The following is a 19,978-nucleotide window of genomic DNA, read 5'->3' as shown; positions in this document are numbered from 1 at the left end:
AGCTAAAATAGATGCCATTTGCTCGCAGTTCAGTAGCAAGTTATAGTCCCCCAGGACGACTATGTGACGATCAAACCCTTCCGTTCTGACCTCCACGTGAGTATGGCGACCTACAAACTCGCTGACATCCTCTGGGTCGACATCTGAACCTGAGCCGTCACCCTCGACACGACGACCTCCAACGTTGGACAATGCGCTGCCCTCAGCAGAGAGTACGGAGCCGACTCCTGGGTAAACTCCTTCCACTTGGGGAGATCTCCCCAATAAAATGGTGTCAGCCATAAAAGTGGGTGCGGGCGCCGTTTGCGACGCCCTACTTCTATCAGCATCCACGGCTACGCCCTTCCCAAGCTCTATCCTCCTCCTTTTTATCGATAATGACTCGTCCCCATTAGAGGATTCGTCCAAGGGGTGTGCGGCCGGTACTGAAGAAGCCTCCCCCCTCGCGATGACGACTCGACATGGACCTTATAATTGAATAGGTTAAGGACGAACCTCTCGAACAGACTCACACAAAATAAGCTGCATGTCCGCGGCAGCAACGACCTGTCGGAACGCAGGGACTGGCGCCCTACGCTTGGAAGCTCCTCGACCTATCATCACGAAGGGTCGTATTAATAAACAACGTCATATAGCCAACAAAGTGGTAGGGAAAACATTTACCAGATGGAACTTTAGGGCCACAACACTTTACAAAGGCGGGCCAATCTCGAGTTTTCGATGCATGGGGAAACAGACGGGCTACCCAATCCCTGATACCCGCAATAGGGCGAGGTGGACGTCCCATAGCTGCAAACAGGAAGCAAACAAACTTTATAATAAATACAGACAAAGGAAGAATAAAACGTGTGGCGACACTTACGAGTCTCATTCCATCACTCCGGGAACCTGGCAGAGTTAGAAACGATATGTTCAGTTTTGACAAAGAAGTACTTGTGCCAAAACTTGTGACTTGCCCGATCGTCTGTCCCGACCACCAGCCCTTTCGTGCCACAGAGCCTCAAATGCACCATGGTACCCCTGTGGAAGCCAGGCGTGAACAGGTGCAAAAGGTGGTGGATAGAAATATCACACTTCGCCAACTCCGCATACTTGGTCAACAACAGGAGTATCTTAAGCGTATACGGCGAAAGTTGTGCCGGACAAACTTGGTAGAACCTACAGAACTCTTCCGCTAAGGGGAAGAGAGGAAAAGTATAGCCAATCATGAAAGGGTACTCATAGAAAGCGCAGTACCCAGGTCTGTGGACCTCTACAAAGTCTCTCCCCGCTGGAACCATATCTACATGAGCGGGAATGCCATACTTTACATGAAGAGAGTCAATGTGAACTTGCTCTGTCTCAGAGAGTAAGGGGTCTGGAGTAGGAGGGGGATCTTTGAGGAAGTCACTTCGAGACAAGGGGTGTCTCGGCAGTAACTCCTCCACCGTAGGAAGGCTGTCACCCTCTTCTACCACCGTATCTTTACCGCCCGAAGGGGGCACCATGGACGGTGGAACGACTTTAGGAATCCCTTCGTGAGATCGGTGTTGCCTTGGCTTGTTTTCGTTAAAAGAGAAAGGAGGTGTTGATACCGTAGAAACAAAGGAGGAAGATGAAGTTGTGAACGAGGAATATGAGAAGAAGAAGCAGAAGATTATCAGTGTTAGCTCGGAGAGATAAAGAGGGTATTCAGAAGTGAAATGGCCAAGAACTTTTGAAAAAACAAACCCTATTCCTATTTATAGGATTGGGTGGCGCCAGAATCGAAGCGGAAGGTAGTGGCACCAGAATCGAAGCAACAAGCCATCAACTCCTGCCTCGAAAACACGCGCAATGATGACGCATGTGAAGATGGCATCATTTCCCCGGTAAAATGTATAACCCGGTGTCTTGCCAGGCACGCCGACCGCCCCCCATTGGCCAATGTCGTAACGTTTCGAAGGATCAAATTTCTCTGTAGGAATGCAGGGTGTCCGCTTATCGAGGACGCACCAAGTTGCAACCTCGACAAGCGGAGGGACTAACTCTATGGGTCCAAATTTGAACGACTACGATCGTCGATGAGTTCGACGAACGTCGAGGTCCTCGTAACCTGACGTCCCGTGGAGGACGACCTCTAGACAAACATGGGATTGTACGACCCTTGTAATAATACGGACCCATTAGTGGATACTTGGAATATTCCTTATGATTTGTCTTTTATAGCTTTGAAGGGTTTTTCATTCTCTATATATATAGCAAACAACAGTCTTGTAAAGCCTCTCCGAATTTGATAGACTGGCTATAAACTTACTCATACAAACAATTGAAGAATTCTGATCATCGATACTTTTCTTTAACTATCTTTCATTCTAGAAATTATTAGACTTAGCTAAGATTTACCCCTTTATTTTCTTTGATTGATTTGTCCAAATAGATCCTTATATCTTTTGTGTCAAACAAGTTTATTATTGAACCCTCAAAAGTCAATGCGTAGTATTTTTGAGATGATTTTGTGTGTTTAGTGTATTATAACAACAACATACTTAGTGTAATTCCACAAGTGGGGTCTAGAGAGGGTAGTATGTATGCAGACCTTACCCCTACCTTCATGAAGGCAGGGAGGTTGTTTCTGGAAGACCCCCGGCTTAGGAAAGATAAAAGAAAGAGCAACAACAAGTATACCAATTAGAAACCGAAACAAAAATACAAAATTAAAACCGAGTACTGCAATCAAAAGGCCGGAACAAAAGCAACGACAAGTAATCACAGAAGTTAAGGAATACTAAAATACATAAATACACTAACTCACATACTAAAGCTAATGAGTTAGTGTATTATAATCTTCGTAATTATGTATGATAATGCATCTACACAAAATTAAAATGTTTTTCCCGAGTAAAGATCTATTCTCATAATCGACATTTTTACGTCCAAAATGTTTTACAAAAATACGTGCATTCACGTATGATTTTAGATTTTTAGTGCATTATTGTGATTTGTGGTTATAAAGTAAAGTAGTTAACCCATAGACCAATGCTTTCAATTTATCTGTATATTTATTCTTTCATGCATCAAGTTTGCCATTCGAATGTCTAAGAATGTCAGAAATTACTACTATTCTTTTATATATTTCAGAAAAAAACTTGCTGAAATAGACAGTTCGGGCGCTCCTTTTGGTGGTGGGCGCGAATTGATCGGTGCACCAATAGGTGCAATTTCAAAAGTACATCGATTTTCATTTTGATGGAGCTCATAAAAGGTCTTCTTATTTCTTTATTTTTTTGGTCTAGCTATTCATATTTGGAATTTACCGTCCTGATTAATTTGGGTTTGCATTGGACAAGCCTACTAAGAGAATGAAGCACCTTATACTAAAAAGTTCTTAGGCTCGAATCCAAATCCTCTCATGAAAGGATCTAATCAATCCCCCATTAGTATTGCTGGATCTTACTTTATCATAACTAAGCAAAATGCAACTCTTTCTATACCTTGTTCTTTCTTTATCTTTGAGAAAACTATACAATATAGCCGCTCTAAAAAATAATATCCAGTAAAATATGTATATTTTATACATAATTAATATATTTTTTTTATATATTGACTAGCGAATATTATTATTCTAGGTGGATTAGCCAAATGTGTAACTTGCCCTTGTTCTTTCTCAAATTCTAGTAAATCTCACTTTCCCTAAAATAGATTAACCAATCAAGAGAAATAATTTTTAAACTTTTCTTTTCTCTAATTATGCTTTGCACAAATAAGGGTAAAAAAAGAATCCTTTTCCAGTTTTGCGTTAGGTCTTCAGTCCCTCTACTTCTCCATTTTTTCTTTCTTTTCAAAATTAGCTGATTTAACTAACCCAAATTCTGGTCAGGGAAGGCTTCCCTTTTATTTGGGAGAAATTCAAAAATAGCCGGATTTACAAGTGTTCATTAAAAAATAGTCACAGTTTCAAAAGTAATCGAAATTTAGCCACTTTTTATGTAAAGATAAATTTAAAAGAAAACACTGTTCAAAATCCGAAAAAATACTCCAGTATATTATACTAATACACTGGATTCCAGCATAATATGCTAGAATTTCATACACAGGTGCACCGATCTCCAGTATATTATGCTGGAACTTTCCGTATTGCAGCAAAATAATGGTTATTTTTCAATGACTAATGGTGTCTATTTTTGAATGACCAATCCGAAAACTGACTAGTCCATGCTATTTTTAGCTTTTATTTCTCTCCCTCTCCTCAATTTTCAATTTATCTTCCTTGCCAATTTGAAAAAAAAAGAAAAAAGAAAAGAAAACAAGAGTAGATGGACCTGTTCATTTTGTTGGTGATTCCCTGTAATTCCCTCCCCATTTTTCTCTACCCCTAATTATTATTATAATTATTAATAATTATAATAAAAGAAACCTGTCCATTTATACGAAAGCGTAAGACTGATTCCAATTTCCGAACGCGAAAAGGAGCCCCGCGCAAAAGCGTGCGCTGCACAAATATACAAACACTCTTCCTTTGCAAGCTTTTTCCCATTCACTAAGTAGTTCTCAATCCTCTCCAATTCCTTAAGCACTTAAAATTTCAACAACTTGAAAACATTCAAACAATGGCCACCATCACCAAGATTAAAGTGGATGAACTCCGTAAGCAACTTTCGAGTCGCGGTCTTGACACCACTGGAAACAAACCCATCTTGGTTTGCACTTAATAACCCTCACTAATTCTTTTCTTTAAATGTATTTTTCATAATGGTGTTGTTTTACCCAAATTGCAGGTAAGTAGGTTAGAGGAGGCTATTGAGCAGGAGGAAAACAAGAAACAATTAACCGCTGATAGAAAAAGATCGAGGGATGATGATTGTGACTCAAATGGGAAGAAGATGAAGACTCTGACTGTGGAGGAGGAGTATAAGAAGATGAGTGTTAAGGAGTTAAGGGAGTTAGCCACTTCTCGTGGGATTTCCACTACTGGGTCAAAGAAAGAACTTGTTGAGAGGCTTTGTGCTGCTTCTGATTCACAGAATGACATGTCAAAAGATAATGTTGGAGGTATTGCAATAGGAATTTAAGTTATATACATTGAGTAATGAATTTTGGCGAAATGACTTCCTAGCCACTTAAACTTGTCGGGTTTTTTAAAGCCGATACATAAACTTATAACTTTCCCATTTGAACACTCGGACTCATTTTTTCCATAACTAATAAACACATCTGACCATTGACCATGTACGCGTGTATTACACATACACATACGTGTCCATCCAGTCAGCAAATGACCAATGGATGTCTTACACGTAAGGGCGCGAAAAGTCAAGCATCAACTCCTTCTCTTTGACTGCTTTAGCGTTCTTCTTCATCAACAATGGCTATCTGCTTTTCATTATTTTGTTTCACAGGTGGCTCAGCTTGATCCTTTTCCATGTTACTCTTTCGTTCCTCTTCCTTCTTTTCTTCCAGCTTTTTTATTTCTAGGATTCAACAGTTAACAAGATAGTGCCGTAATTTCTTACAATGTTTGCAGAATTTGGGTATGTTTTAATATTCAATGCGTTGAACGAATCTTTAAGAGGCAAATCATCATCTTCATCTCTAACCCAAACATTGGCGATTAAAGGTTTGAGTAAATCAATTTCCACGCTTACCTTCGCCATACTAGGTATGTTCATAGTTTTGGTCGCCACATCAAGCTCCAATGGAGTCCCTACTTCTTCAAGAATATGTTTGACATAATACCAGTTATGCATATGAAATGGTAATCCGGGCAGCAGGACTCAGACAGGATCTATTGGTAGGTAGGTCTTCTTCAGGCTTAAAATATGGATTCCACTTCTGCAACCACATTTGCAGACCTTCAATTTCAATCACCCGCTTATATAGAACAAAATTGTAATCTTCATCATTAGTGAAGCTGAGAAACACATTTAATTTATCATAAACTCCAATTTTTGCAGATCCCTTCAAAGGGAATTTTTTAGAGAATCTTGACCTATAATTCGGGGTCGGGTCTTCAGAAATCGACCAACAATTGTCCTCTTACATTGAGCCGCCATGGTGACATAGTAATCTCTTGTTTTGAAGATCACTGCCGGCATGCCGTTGTGTGTCGTCTTTCTAGCTTGGAATTTCAGAGAGAATCCGAACATCCGAGTTCCTCCATAGGGCTGTTACCATCAGCTTGAACATCCAGAAGGAGTACGGAAAGCTTTTGAAGGATTTCAATCAACGAACTTGGAAGGGGAAGTTATGGGGAAGTTCAAAACTTAGCTTCAACTCTACAATGACAAAATATACAACTTTCCACCATTTTCACGGTCTGAAAAATGAAAAAAAAAAATTGAAAATGGAGCTTCAGATTTTTAAAAATGGAGGAAGGGGGTATTTTGTACTGTTGGGCGTTGGGAAGGGGGTTTTCACGCTCCTGTGCGTCGTGTTACTCACTCGGGCTGCTGATTAGGACCAACTGACGCCACATGGGCATGGTCAATGGTCAAATGTGTTCATTAGTTATGGAAAAAACGAGTTCGAGTGTTCAAATGGGAAAGTTATAAGTTTATGTATCAGCTTTAAAAAACCCGACAAGTTTAAGTGACCAGGAAGCCATTTCGCCATGAATTTTCTTAGGGTGTGTTTGGTACTAAGGAAAATGTTTTTGACGGGACAAGTTATCCTAGAAAATAAGTGATTTTCTTATTTATTTTTGGCTGTTTGGTAAGTAAACAAAAAATATTGTTCCAAAAGGATATGTATATGTATATATAATCTAAGCAAACTACTATGGGGCAGGAGTTGAGGTAGGGGTGGTGGGGGTCAAGCAGGGGCGGAGTCACAGTGCTGGCTACGCGTTCGGCCGAACCCAGTAGCTTTAATTCAAACTTTGTATTTACCTTTTAAAAATTCATTATGTACAAATATTAATTTAGAACCCAGTAACTTAAACAGATTAGGATCCTGAACCCATAAGATTGAAATCCTAGCTCTGCTTCTGGGGTCAAGAGTGTAGGGTTTAGTTGTTGAGGGACGGGGTAGGGTAGGATGGTGAGTAGGGGGTAGGAGTGTGGGTTGAGGGGTGAGGGTGAGTCGGGGGTGGGGAGGGGAGGGTGGAGAGGGTTGGGGGGGGGGGGTTGAGGGTGCGGAGGAGACAATTGGAAAGTGTTTTCCTCTGTGCCAAACACATTCTTAGCGTAATTTAACCTCACTTCCCATTTAAAACTTAAACTCTTACAATAGTGTTGCTGTTTGGCAAATCTCTTCTACTACTTTATGAGTACCAAATTAATCAGAGTTTAACTTATGAAATTTAACCATCAGTTAATTCACTAACATAACTACCTTTGTTTTGGAACCAAAGCTTAGTTTCTTTGGTAGCAGTTCTGTCCAAATTTGAAGATCTTAAGTGAAATATTATACTGAAAATTGGTCAGGCCAAGGGAGTAATTTATGTTGGTTTAGGCAGTTGTTTGCGGGATTATGTGTGTCCTAACTGCCACAGATGGTGCTTGAGTGCATTGCTGAGTAGAGACTTAACATAGTCTTGTTTTAATATATTTTCACCTTTCACATTTTTACTTCTACTTCAGCCCGTAATTTAAGCCTTTTCAGTTCGTGAAAGAAAGTGGCTTTGACCAATAACTTTCAAGTTTATTAGTAAGTTGTCAATTTGAGATGAAATGTAGCAATTCATATTACTTTTCATATAGCTTTGTGATCGTCGAAATTTTTATTTTCAGGGTGGATTAGTCTATGATCGATTCAAGAATCACTAAATCAAAAGGGACTAAATGTAGATACTTAGGGAGTAGCTGTATACTAAGTAGAATTGACCACTTTAGACAGTGGATTATCATTGTAATTACTGGCATATACACATTAGTTAATGCCACAGAGTGGTAATATGCACTATAGTACTGAATGACAACGTAGTTGTGTGGTTTGTGTTAAACTTAGTGCTACATGTTTAACCTGAAGCTAACTTGACTATTTACACTACCTTTTTGGTTGTTCTTTTCATCCTTTTCTTTTAGTGATATATGATTTTGTCTTGTTTACTGTTAAAAAAATTGGCAGATGGGGATGAAGGTGAGAAAGAGAAATTGGTCACGGCAACAAAGAAGGGTGCAGCTGTTTTGGATCAGTACCTGCCAAATGACATCAAGGCACGTTACCATGTCCTGCAACAAGTAAGTCTTTTTCAGAAAGTTTTTGCTTCTGGTTGCAAAGAAGTATTTGCATTGCTCGTGTTTTCTCTTTTTCTTATTCTTCTAACAAAGAAGGTTTTGATTCAGCGAATTCTTGTTGATATGCAGGGCAATGAGATTTATGATGCCACATTGAACCAAACAAATGTTGGCAACAACAATAACAAGTTCTATATCATTCAAGTTCTAGGTTAAGTTCTATTTGTTGCCTCAGCCTCACATACGTCTTAATTTGTTGGTAATGAACTGCCTAGTAAAGTGTAAAAGGTTCTTTGTTTTCCTTTTAAAATGGTTTTCCATGCTATGGGAGCATATACACTACAAATTCTTCCTGTTAATTGGTGGTTGTATCATCTGACGACTTCTGATGGCTGGGAAGAACATGAGAACAGCTATGGAATATTGTATTTTGGTTCATCATGTTCTAGAAAAAAATCCTGATCTTTACATTTTTTTTTGCATACTAACTGAGCATTTTCGTTCATCTTTCAAAAAAAGTTTACAAGAGATTTGAGGGAGCTGTACGACATATAAAGCCTCCCTAGATGCCTGAGAAGATGGCAAACTATCATACATCTTAGATAGATGAATTAAATGCTAAAGGTATGAAGAATACTAACTACACAAGATAAGGTATTCCTCCAAAAAATTAGCACCAGGTAAATACTTCAAGGGGCTCATAAACGATCATAGCTGGCTTTCTCTTCTTGATCCGGAAAGAAGGGATTTGCTGTTTATCGGTATTTAGAAGTCCCTTAAGTTGACTTGGTAAAGTGTATATGTGCAATTGGTTCCTGTTGTGTCCCAGGGAAGCCATTTTATCAGCAACTTTATTTGCCTCCCTGAAACAATGATTAGTGAAGACTCCAGGAATGCTCAACATCTTCTTTATCTCCTAAACAGTGTCTTTCAGTCTCCATGGTGTTGCCCAGATACCATTAATACAGTTCTGAAGCAATAAGGAATCAGTTTCTGCAATGATAAGATTATATCATTGTTCAATGCACCAGTTAGTCCAAACATGAGAGCCCAAGCTTCAGCCCAATCACTGGTACCTTGCCCCAGCGGATTAGAAAAAGCCATGATGAATCTGCCTAGACCGTCTCTTATAACTCCTCCACTTCAGTGACCACCAATGCATGAACCGTCACTGTTTAGCTTCACAAAAAGAATACGAGGTTCGATCCATTTGGCTATAGTAGTTTGAACTTCAACTGTAGACTGCTCAGTCATCTTGCAGATGTCTTCCCAATTATCACCAAATCTAACTTTCTTGAACTGCAGCTTGATTAGCTGGAATATTGAAGCTGACCATAGACTTGGACCTTATAATGGAAGGGTTTTCTTGATCACACTTGGAGCTGCATCTAGATCTCCATAGCTCCCATAGAATAATAGGAGCATGATCTTGAGTCTTTGCATGTTTGAAAGTTTTCTCAAATCTAATTATTTCATTAGCCTTCTCCATATTTGCTTGCCTGATTTTATTCATCTGATTGCAGAGAATGATAATGGTGGGAACTTCCTAGTGTATACTAGATGGGGCAGAGTTGGTGCAAAGGGTGGAACAAAAATCAATGGTCCCTATACCTCCGCAGATGCTGCCACCTCTGAGTTTGAGAGCAAGTTCTATGACAAGACCAAGAACTATTGGTCTAACCGGAAAGATTTTGTTTGTCAACCAAAGCAATATACTTGGTTGGAAATGGACTATGATGAAACTGGGAAAGAGTCATCTGTGAGTTGTTTTAAGTTGCTTGTACTACTGGGACAACTACGTTCATGCGTTAAAACTTGTTATTTTTGCATTAACGTAGAATGTGTTGTTACATATCACAATTATGTAGATGTGTTAAATGCATTATTTTCTCCATCAACTTAGAACCTTTTGCTCTCTTTCTGCTGTTGCATCTGAGTTCAATTGTGAAAAAACAGTATTCACACTGTAACTTGTACTTTTTGTCATATGAATAAGCAGTTAGATTTGAAGTAACATTTTTGTTTATCAAGTTGACTTGCAACAGCTATACAGTAATGTGTACTAGTGGATCTGAGGGCTTGATGAACCTTTCAAACAGGTCCAAGAACTGTCCAACTCAATACCAAAAAGTCAACCTCGTGAGACTAAGCTAGAGGCCCGGATTGCAAAGTTCATATCTCTTATTTGCAATGTCAATATGATGAGGCAGCAAATGATGGAAATAGGTTTTGCACTCTTGTCACTCCATTATGATTCTTATCTTAGATCGCTATGTAATTTTGACACTCCACAATGAGGTCTCATTCACCACTTTTATCGTAACTGCTATCTATTTTTTTTTTGTTGTTGGACAGGGTACAATGCTAACAAGTTGCCACTTGGTAAATTAAGCAAAACAACTATTTTGAAGGCAAGTATCTGGCACATTATTTATGCATGGGTGTTTCATTTCTGAACCACTTATTTGTGTCGTCATTTATTTAGATCTGTATGGTCCTGAATGAAAAATAGTCGATGAAGCACAAGTCAAATCATGTAAAGATTCCGTTACACCTAAATTTGTTATCATGAATTTGATACTCCCTTGGTTCCAGTTTACTTGATTTGACTTGGCCATTTCCCCTGATGTTCTATTCCGTCTTTCTAACATTCGAACATTCTAAGTGTTATAAGTTAATTCTATAACATCTAATATTATTTTTTGTGAGATGAATTTTCCTCCCACCTATTTTTACCCATTAAAGCAATTTCCTTTATTTTGAATCTGATAAATCAGTCAAACTTCATCTATTTCTAAGCAATCAGTATTTGTCAACTAGCTTCATAACTTGGGAAGGATATTTTGCTCTGTCTTTCCATGAAAAAAGTTAGGTTTCTAGAATTGGTTCTTCACTTTTTGTAAAGTCAAGAAGACTCTATTAAAGCTCGCAAATTTTTGGTTCTTCTTCCCTTCCCCTGAAAAGAATGACATTTGCTAGCACCAAAATGCTTCCAGGCCTTACTGAAGGAGGTACATCGTAGCATTAGGGCGAATCTGGGCCGCACTCTTGTGGCACTTCTGAGATTATCAGAATTAGTCCCCCCAAAAGAAAAAGAGAAGGATTAAGAAAAGGAAAAAGATCAGGATAGTTAAATTGGATTCGAAAATGAAATCTGCTGGGTCGAAGGTGGAATCTATTTTTTCCAATTAAGAGGTCCCCTAGAGTTCATGACATCAGTGTGTCATCTAATTTATCTAAATTTAGTACTGTCTCTGGGTTCAAATTGTGCCGGAATAAAGGAAGGTGGTGGTAGCGGGTTTTGAAAGTCTACTCTCATTTGGCTTCAACTGGTTGGCTTTTCCTTCAAAAGATTTATATTGCTTCTATGTAAATAATTAAAAGTATTGAAGGTTGTAGGGAGAAAACTGTTAGGCAGGAAGTGGATACATGTAGCCGGAAACTTTTAAATTCTCTTTACTATTATAGTTCCAGCTGTCGTGCTTTATTACATTGACCAAGACATAAACGAATAAGTAAAGGGATTACTAAATGAGAGAAATACTCTCAACTATTCAACTGAAAATTGGTCTTTGTTTAGGGCTATGATGTCTTGAAAAGGATTTCTGATGTAATTGGCCAGTCCAACAGAAAACTGCTTGAAGATTTGACCAGGTAAACTTGCTTCATCCCTACTGCGAGTTGTCTGATTATGGTCACTGATCAATGCATATCAGCTTATCTCTAATCATGTTGTCTCTGGGACTTCAGGAGCAGGCTTAAGACATGAATATATGGTTTGATGTTTCTTCGCTCTTATGTTGCAGTGAATTCTATACAGTCATTCCTCATGATTTTGGCTTCAAGAAGATGCGTAAGTCATCTTAGTTCCTATTCCTTTTCCAGGAAACCTCGTGTTGCCTCCTTATCCTGCTTCATCTGCTTGCTTGAACTTCCAGTTTTTCTTTTCCCCACGTCCTTTTTCTCAGTGACTCTGAGGTGGATTGTGGTAGCTTTGTTAGAAGGATTTTGCTTAACGTACTGATATACTTGTTGACTTGCTGTCAGGTGAGTTTATCATCGACACCCCTCAGAAGTTAAAACGCAAAATTGAAATGGTGACTTCCTTTTTCTCTGTGCTAAATTCTCTCCTTTTCTCTTTCCTCCCGATCATTATTCTCTATTCACTATGTATGTATTACTCTATCATGGGTGCATTTCTGTTAAAGGAATGGAAGTGTCTGCACTTTTACCAAGTTAATTGAACTGATCCTATGATGTCTCATCAGAAGTATCAACCGTCATTTCGATGTAGAAGCATGGCTTTCTTATTTATTGTTAGTTGATGTTCTCTACCAATGAGTTTGGTTCAAAGTTGATAGTTATATGCCTTTAACGAAGGAGATATAGGTGGCTTATGCAGATGAGCTAACAAAGCATATGTTAGAAAATTGAAATTAGCTGGTTTCAATCACAAATTATCTCTACAATGACATTTTAGTTCAATGGCTTTTAACGTTTATTCTCATGCTGCTTGTTTATTCTGTTACTCATTTTCACCTGATTTTGCTGTGGCGTAACTCTTGAAACTAAAAGGTCGAAGCTCTTGCTGAAATTGAAGTCGCAACTAAGTTATTGCAAGATAACACAGAGATACAGGTACTACGTTGCTGAGTCCCGTTGAAAGTATTCTTTTCTTTCACTTTAACTTTGGTGCTAAAAGAACATTCGTTTATGTATAGATAAATATTTTGGAAGCTCAAAAATAGAAGTTCATAAATTTTGTCTCCATCTTGGTGCATCTCAGTGAAATGATTTTTGATTTATCTTTAAAATAAAAAAGAAACAGTTTAGTTGAAGCTATTTTCCAAGAGATCTGGCTTTTAACACAATTTAATTTGCTTTGCACACAATAACTGTTTTGAGGATTAAGATATGATTATGAATTTGCATCTATATGCCTTAACTTGTCATCTTCTTGTAGGAGGATCCTTTGTATTATCAATATGAACAACTTCGTTGCAAACTTATTCCAGTTGAAGTTGGTACCCAGGAATATGTCATGGTATGAACAAGTTTTTGCTGGATCTATTCCTTCATGGTCTTTTATCTTTTGAATATTGTATTCGTCCTTCATTCGGTGTGTTGATCAGCATGACAAGCATGAAAATTGTGAATATTATTTGTTCATCTTGTCCATGGAGTGATCACCACTTCATGTCTTTTCGTCTCTGATTATTACTCATGTCTGGAGTTTATAAAGCTGAGTTATGTTATTTTTTGTCAGATTGAGAATTACATGAAGAATACTCATGCAAAAACACATTCTGGTTATACTGTCGATATTGTTCAAATATTTAGGGCATCAAGAGGTGATGAAACTGAAAGATTCCAGAAGGTGATTGCAAAACTCCCATAAAATGCCTTACAACAGCTGTTTCTATTTATAACTTATAACTACTACTACCTAAGCCTGATGTAAACATATGAATTTTTGGATGCAGTTCTCGAATACAAGTAATAGGATGCTTTTATGGCATGGTTCTCGGCTGACAAACTGGGCTGGCATTCTTTCACAGGGTTGTTTGCTAATTCTCTTGCTTAAGTATTTTCAAGCGTGATTTAAATCTTCAGTAGATTCACTAAAGATGGTTCCTGCGTGATACCGTAGGTTTACGAATTGCTCCTCCAGAGGCACCTTCGACAGGGTATATGTTTGGTAAAGGTGTTTATTTTGCTGATATGTTCTCCAAAAGTGCAAATTATTGCTATGCATCCTCTACTGCTAGGGATGGTGTGCTTCTGTTATGTGAGGTTGGTTAGCCCTTCAATCCAGCCCAATTTTTGTTCTCGTCTCTTATTCCTCTAGACGAGTCCCTTTTACTTGCCACAACCTCTCTATATCTAGCTTGCTGTTTCACATGATTTCTTTCTCAAGCTTTGGATAGGAGAGAAGCCTCCTGCAATCCAAAAAGTAATAATAGCATTTGCGCACTGATGACCTTGTTACTTCCTTAACAGGTTGCTCTTGGTGAAATGAATGAGCTTCTGTCATCAAACTACAATGCTGATAAGTTGCCTTCGGGAAAGCTAAGGTTTCAATCTTCTCATATTTATGTTATTGCTTAAGATCGTAACTCAAAATACAACAAAAATAAAAATAAAAAAAACTATAGATATAGACAACCATGCTTTGAGCTTGAAAAGAATGATTCACGGGAATATCATGATTCTTGATATTGCAGCACCAAAGGAGTCGGTGCTACTGCTCCAGATTTTTCAAAAGCTCATCTACTTGAAGATGGTGTCGTCGTTCCTTTGGGAAAGCCAAAGGAGCAACCAGACCACAAGGTTTGCTCTAGCCTTGTTGATGAAATCCCTTTTAGTTCAAAATCTTATATGCATATGATGTTTGTGATATGCGAAATTGTGAATGATAAATCCTTCTGTGTTAAAATGAACTTCAATATCTTACTTCATGATAGCTGCCTTGTCCCTTGGGCCTTACCATTTTGTGTGATATATATGTATGTATAGCAGGTCATGTAAGCATTGTTTACATGTTTCTTTGCAGGGACATTTGTTGTATAACGAGTACATAGTTTACAACGCGGAGCAAATAAGGATGCGCTACATTATCCAGGTTGAGTTCAATTATGGGAGATAATCACTGTAAATATGGTTATAGATTTTCATCTTAGTTTTGACTATCAGAATATTGTTTAGGTATTTTATCATGTAAATTTATACTTTTGGTCATCTATGCAATTCTAGCCAGGTAGTATTATATCCAGAAAATGAGAAAACGTTGCCAATATTTAGGTATAGAAATGAGTGGTTATGAGATGCTTATATTGAATTCTCCCTTTTCCGTGCCTGAGATTTTAGGTAGTGGTATTCCAACCACAACAACAACCCAGTAAAATCTCACAAGTGGGTCTAGGGAGGGTAGAGTGTACGTACACCTTACCCCTAACCCGGAGTGGTATTCCCTTATGTATTTTTGTTTCTGCAGAGTTTTGTTGATTTGGATGTATCTTACTGGTATGACTGAACAAGATTCACAAGCTATTAGCAAGGGCTAATTAGAAATGCAAAACCTGTTCTATACATACATAGAACTTTATATTATGTCACAATTCATCACATATTGGTATGCAATAACTTATAAATTCTCTCACGTGTTCGTTGATTAAGAACGGCCAATTATTGTTTTGTTGTTTCTAAATGATGACCATATTTCCATTAAATAATTTCATTAAAACATATTCCTATCACATACATCCCTTTTTTCCACTTCTCTTTTCTGTTTTGTTTCTATTCCTATGACATCCCTCTTTTTTGTTTCCCATTGTGGTTCTCCTACCTACCACAAAAAGGTTATAGAAGTCTTCAAATTATCATGTACGTCTGTTTCTCAATGTCTATATACAAAACCTTTTCGTATAGTGTACACTGCATGAAAGGGATTCTTTCCCAGGATGCCCCAAATATAAACTTTGCATGAAGAGATACTTTCCAAAAGATGTACTATAAAAAGAAACACATTTGATTACGAAACCTACAATCCAACAAAAGACGTGGAGAATTTATGATACTTATTATTCCAAGAAATGAGGAGGTAATTAACAAGGATTTTAAACTAGTCATCATCATCAAGCACTAATATACCTAACAAGATAACAAAATTAAAAGTTACAACGATCAGAGTTACAAGATCAGATCATGTCCGAATCAAGAATCAAAGTCATCCTAAAATCTCTATCTCAAGTTTATTCATATATCCTTCTGCCCCCGGACCAGATCTTGTGTTCCTCTTTTTATTTTTGTTAAGAAAAGTTATAACCCCATTACAACGAAACAAAGCAAACTCCCTGGATCTGTATTATAATTTTTGGATAAATTTAATTAGTGTCCTCTAGTGCTGTTGTTCAAAAGCATTCGCCGTAGCTCAACGGCGTCAATCTGATTAGCTTGATTTTCCGGTCTGTAATAACCAGTTACGGGGTCAGGCACCCATGGAGCTGATTCTTCCCCTCCTTTCTTCATCATTATCATCATGTTGCTTTGCGCAACTCCTCCTCTTCCGCCGGCCACCTCTGCCACTGCATATCCCTTCCTACAAAATGTAACAAATATAATACTAGTATAAATAAGAGAAAAAAAAAAGAGTCCATCTTTTAACTTTTGGAAAAGGAAAAGAATGGGAGAGGAGTGTTATACCTGGTTACACCAAGAGAGAGTCTGTCAGTAACAAAGGTAGAATAGAGCTTAGAGTTGGACAAAGAGCGAGCCATTAATTATACGGAAAAGGGTCAAATATGTCCCTATACTATTGAAAAAGGTCTAATATTGCCCTCCGTTATACTACCAGTCCAAATATATCCCTAACGTCATACTATCGGTCCAAATATATCCCTGACATCATAAAAGTGGTACAAACCTACCCTTCCTCCGATAACTGCTTCCCTATTACAACATTTCATTGCTACCTCACTATTATACTCCCATTTTCATCCCTTCCCCACAACCTTTCCTTCCCTTTCATTTGAAGAAAATCACAGATCATAGATATACAAACACACTATATCAAAAGAAATGCTAACAGCTAAAGATAATATGAAGCAACGTGAACCGAGAAAATTCTGATTTTGCTATTCAAAATTTATGCTTATACGAACGAAAATACATTTTGTTTTATATAAAAAACTAAGCAAAGATACAGGCAAACTAGTTTAAGGTTTCAAAATCGACCATGGTGAGAAAGAAAAACAACCTAGACACGAGAGTTGATTTTTTTTTGTTTCTTTCTCTTCAACCACATTTCTGGAAGGCTACCATTTTCTCTCCTTACGTTTTATGTTAAAATAAAAGTACTACTAAATTTTCCCTAAATAGGTCTTACAAATTCAGCGGCAACATAAGGAAATTCAAAATAAAACACAAAATTGTAAGATCAAGTGAAATGTACGTACAATTCCAGGATTGGTCGGAGAAACAACATGTATTTTGAAAAACAAGAGGAAGTAGAGGCAGTGAAGTCTTCAAAATAATGATACAACTTTAAAATAATTGAACTTGGTAGCTGCAAACAGGGTGAAATGGTGAGGTAGCAATAAAATGTGTTCATAGGGAGACAGTTAACGGAGGAGGGGTAGGTTTGTACCACTTTCATGATGTCAGGGATACATTTGGACCGATAGTATGACGTTAGGGGTATATTTGGACGGATAGCATAATGGAGGGTAATATTAGACATTTTTCAATAGTATAAGGACATATTTGACCCTTTTCCGTTAATTATATATCCAAATCAAACACCAAAGAGTATAGTAGTTCCTACTATTTAGAAGCGAGAATAAGCAGCTCTTCGTCGTCTAGGGGTATTTTAGTCTTTTCAGCATCGTCTAGACAGACTGTACGCCTACAATTTTCTTTACGGCATATTTTATTTTAGACTATTCCGTTCACGATCTCTTTCTCTCTCTACATACGCGGCTCTTTCTCCTCTCAGACGTGTAACATCAACATCCTCTTGCTTTTGGTGCTTTGAGTTATTTTCTTACCTTACAAACACCTGCGTTTCACGGAGACCAACAATATATTTTGGGGTTAAACATTATATATATATGATTAAAAACAACGTCGTAACCGCAAGATCGAGTAGTAAAAAAAAAGAAAAGAAATATCGGCTGTGTTGGAATTGTTTTTGGATGTGAAGAAGAGCGAGTCTAGTCTAGAGGAAAAGAGAGAGAGAGAAACAGAGGGCGGCTGGCTTTAGCTTTAGCTTACAAGTGTTGAAATGTGGGAAAAATAAGGTCTACTTGCTTGCTTCGACATGTTACATTCCCAACTTGCTAACTGAATTAGTATTTCATTTCATAGAAACAAACTTCTTAGTCCAACATGCATGCACAGAGTCATTAATTTTTGCAAAATTAGTACTACTCCATTAATTATAGTTTGAAATGTGGATAATTAAATAGCAAGTTAGTTGAAAAGTACTTAACTAAAAGCTTATATGCCGTTTGACTTGTTGGAGAAAAGAAAATGAAAGAAATTACGAAAAGACTTCGCAATTCTTTAAATAAATCAGTTACATACTATAATTTCTTATTATGAATTAAAAAAGAAGGAAGTAATGCAATTGAACTATCACTGATGTAGTCTCTGGAAAAAGAAAAAGAAAAAGAAACCCTAGTTACTCACAATCTTAAAAATGCGAATTTATTTACTATAGTATACGTTGAGAGTAGTTTACAATCATTATATATAAACTTTTAGCACGTAAACTATATTTGCATGTGATGCGAATGTTCAGTAAAGAATTTGATTAGAATCATTCCTCTAATTAGCTAAAATGAAAAAAGAAACTATATTTGCATAATTGTATGTGATTATCCTTATATATGACACCATCTAGTCGTTTTTATTGACTAGGACTTCATATTTAATGTCAGAAACGAAGCTCTTGGAAATTTTATGCAACACCTGCTAAGACTGAGAGGTAAAAAATTTCAGGAAAACTGTTAATGATTTTTTTATTGGTTTAAGCTTCGATTGTTTGAATGGAGGAAGATAAATTATGTCATCCCCAGAAGATAAAAGTTGGTCCAATGAGAAAATTACCTAAAAAGTTTGGAACAAGTGTATAAGAATTAAGAATTCAATTGACTCTATTTTTACCTTATCTTTTATCCTTAATTCTGAATTTCTGAACCAGAAAAATCAGATAATAATAACAAAATTTCCCCTTTAGTAGATAGCCCATATATTTGCAAATCCACCAATTGCTGCTGTGGTATTAGGGGATTTGCTGTGGGAGCTGGCAACAGAGAAATAAAGGCATCTGACATCAACTAACAGAATGATACATTGAAATTGGCCAAATAATTTAAAAATAAAAATATCTTGCCTAGCTAAGCTCTTGTCCAGAAAAAAGAGACTGTTAAATTGAATTTTTTGACTAACTTGGTTTTCTGTTTATTTTTAATTTTTTTGATATCAATGTTAGAAAGGGTTGCAAAGATTTGATTTTGGTTTAATTTATGAAGCTATCATGTCATATTTGGAGATTGAATTAAGTCAGCGACAAATTTTCCATTTGATGATTTTAATACTATGAGTAAAGTTGCAACTCCCTTTTATGATACTTTGTTTGACTAGACACATCATTTTAGAAAATAAAAAGAAGACTTTTAAAATTTATTATTTTAAACATGACATGTTATTTTTGCGGTTATGAAATTTATTATTAAGAATAAGATGAGAAGTTTAAAATTATTTTTAAATACTCCGTCCGTTTTAATTTATATAAACCTATTTGACTGGACACGGAATTTAACAAAAAAGAAAAGATTTTTGAACTTGTGGTGTAAAATGGGGCACATATATTTTGGGTGGATATAAATTATTGCATAAAGATAAATAGTTCCAAATAAGAAAAGTGGTCATTTCTTTTTGGCACGGCCTAAAAAGGCAATAAGTTCACATAAATTGAAACAGAGGGAGTATAAAATATAATATTTTTTTTGGGAAAAGAAAGAAAGAAAAGAAAGAAAAGTAGCAATGAAATAGAGGGAATAACTACAACAACTCAAACATCCATTACTTTATATCATTTGAAGTTTGTTGTGTTTAAGTTTTAAACTAACCTTTTCTCTTGTTGACATTACAAACTACTAGTAATACTCTATTAACTTGGTGAACCAAAGGGAATTTGATTTGTGTTGGACTATAAGACGTTGAGAAACTTTCTATGAGAAAAATTTTCTACAAGAAAGAAATTTTAAGTGTTTTTTTTTTGGGGGAGGGGGGGGGGGGGGGTTTCGTATTCCTCTGCTTATAAATATGGTCCTTTAATT

General features: G+C 37.0%; 2 protein-coding genes across 2 annotated transcripts; one reads left to right on the top strand and one right to left on the bottom strand.

The window, feature by feature from the left end:
- Positions 1–4,267: 4,267 nt before the first annotated feature.
- LOC107812334 (poly [ADP-ribose] polymerase 2) lies at positions 4,268–14,912 on the top strand. Its single transcript, XM_075253254.1, has 18 exons — positions 4,268–4,658; positions 4,737–5,010; positions 8,026–8,138; positions 8,265–8,346; positions 9,659–9,894; positions 10,235–10,361; positions 10,491–10,546; positions 11,716–11,789; positions 11,942–11,988; positions 12,183–12,232; positions 12,711–12,773; positions 13,099–13,179; positions 13,402–13,512; positions 13,619–13,694; positions 13,786–13,928; positions 14,136–14,209; positions 14,360–14,465; positions 14,689–14,912. Exons 1-18 carry the CDS (start codon positions 4,569–4,571, stop codon positions 14,779–14,781), a joined length of 1,896 nt encoding a protein of 631 aa, XP_075109355.1. The 5' UTR covers positions 4,268–4,568; the 3' UTR covers positions 14,782–14,912.
- Positions 14,913–15,828: 916 nt separating this feature from the next.
- LOC107812332 (late embryogenis abundant protein 2-like) lies at positions 15,829–16,450 on the bottom strand. The gene is made up of 2 exons (XM_016637391.2): positions 16,338–16,450; positions 15,829–16,233 (listed from the first exon to the last, which is right to left on the bottom strand). Exons 1-2 carry the CDS (start codon positions 16,409–16,411, stop codon positions 16,023–16,025), a joined length of 285 nt encoding a protein of 94 aa, XP_016492877.1. The 5' UTR covers positions 16,412–16,450; the 3' UTR covers positions 15,829–16,022.
- Between the last annotated feature and the right edge of the window lie 3,528 nt (positions 16,451–19,978).

Source organism: Nicotiana tabacum, chromosome 1 (genome assembly GCF_000715075.1).
Source record: "Nicotiana tabacum cultivar K326 chromosome 1, ASM71507v2, whole genome shotgun sequence".
Taxonomy (NCBI): domain Eukaryota; kingdom Viridiplantae; phylum Streptophyta; class Magnoliopsida; order Solanales; family Solanaceae; genus Nicotiana; species Nicotiana tabacum.
The sequence above is the reverse complement of the archived record's forward strand: the minus strand, read 5'-3'. Positions and strand labels throughout refer to the sequence as shown.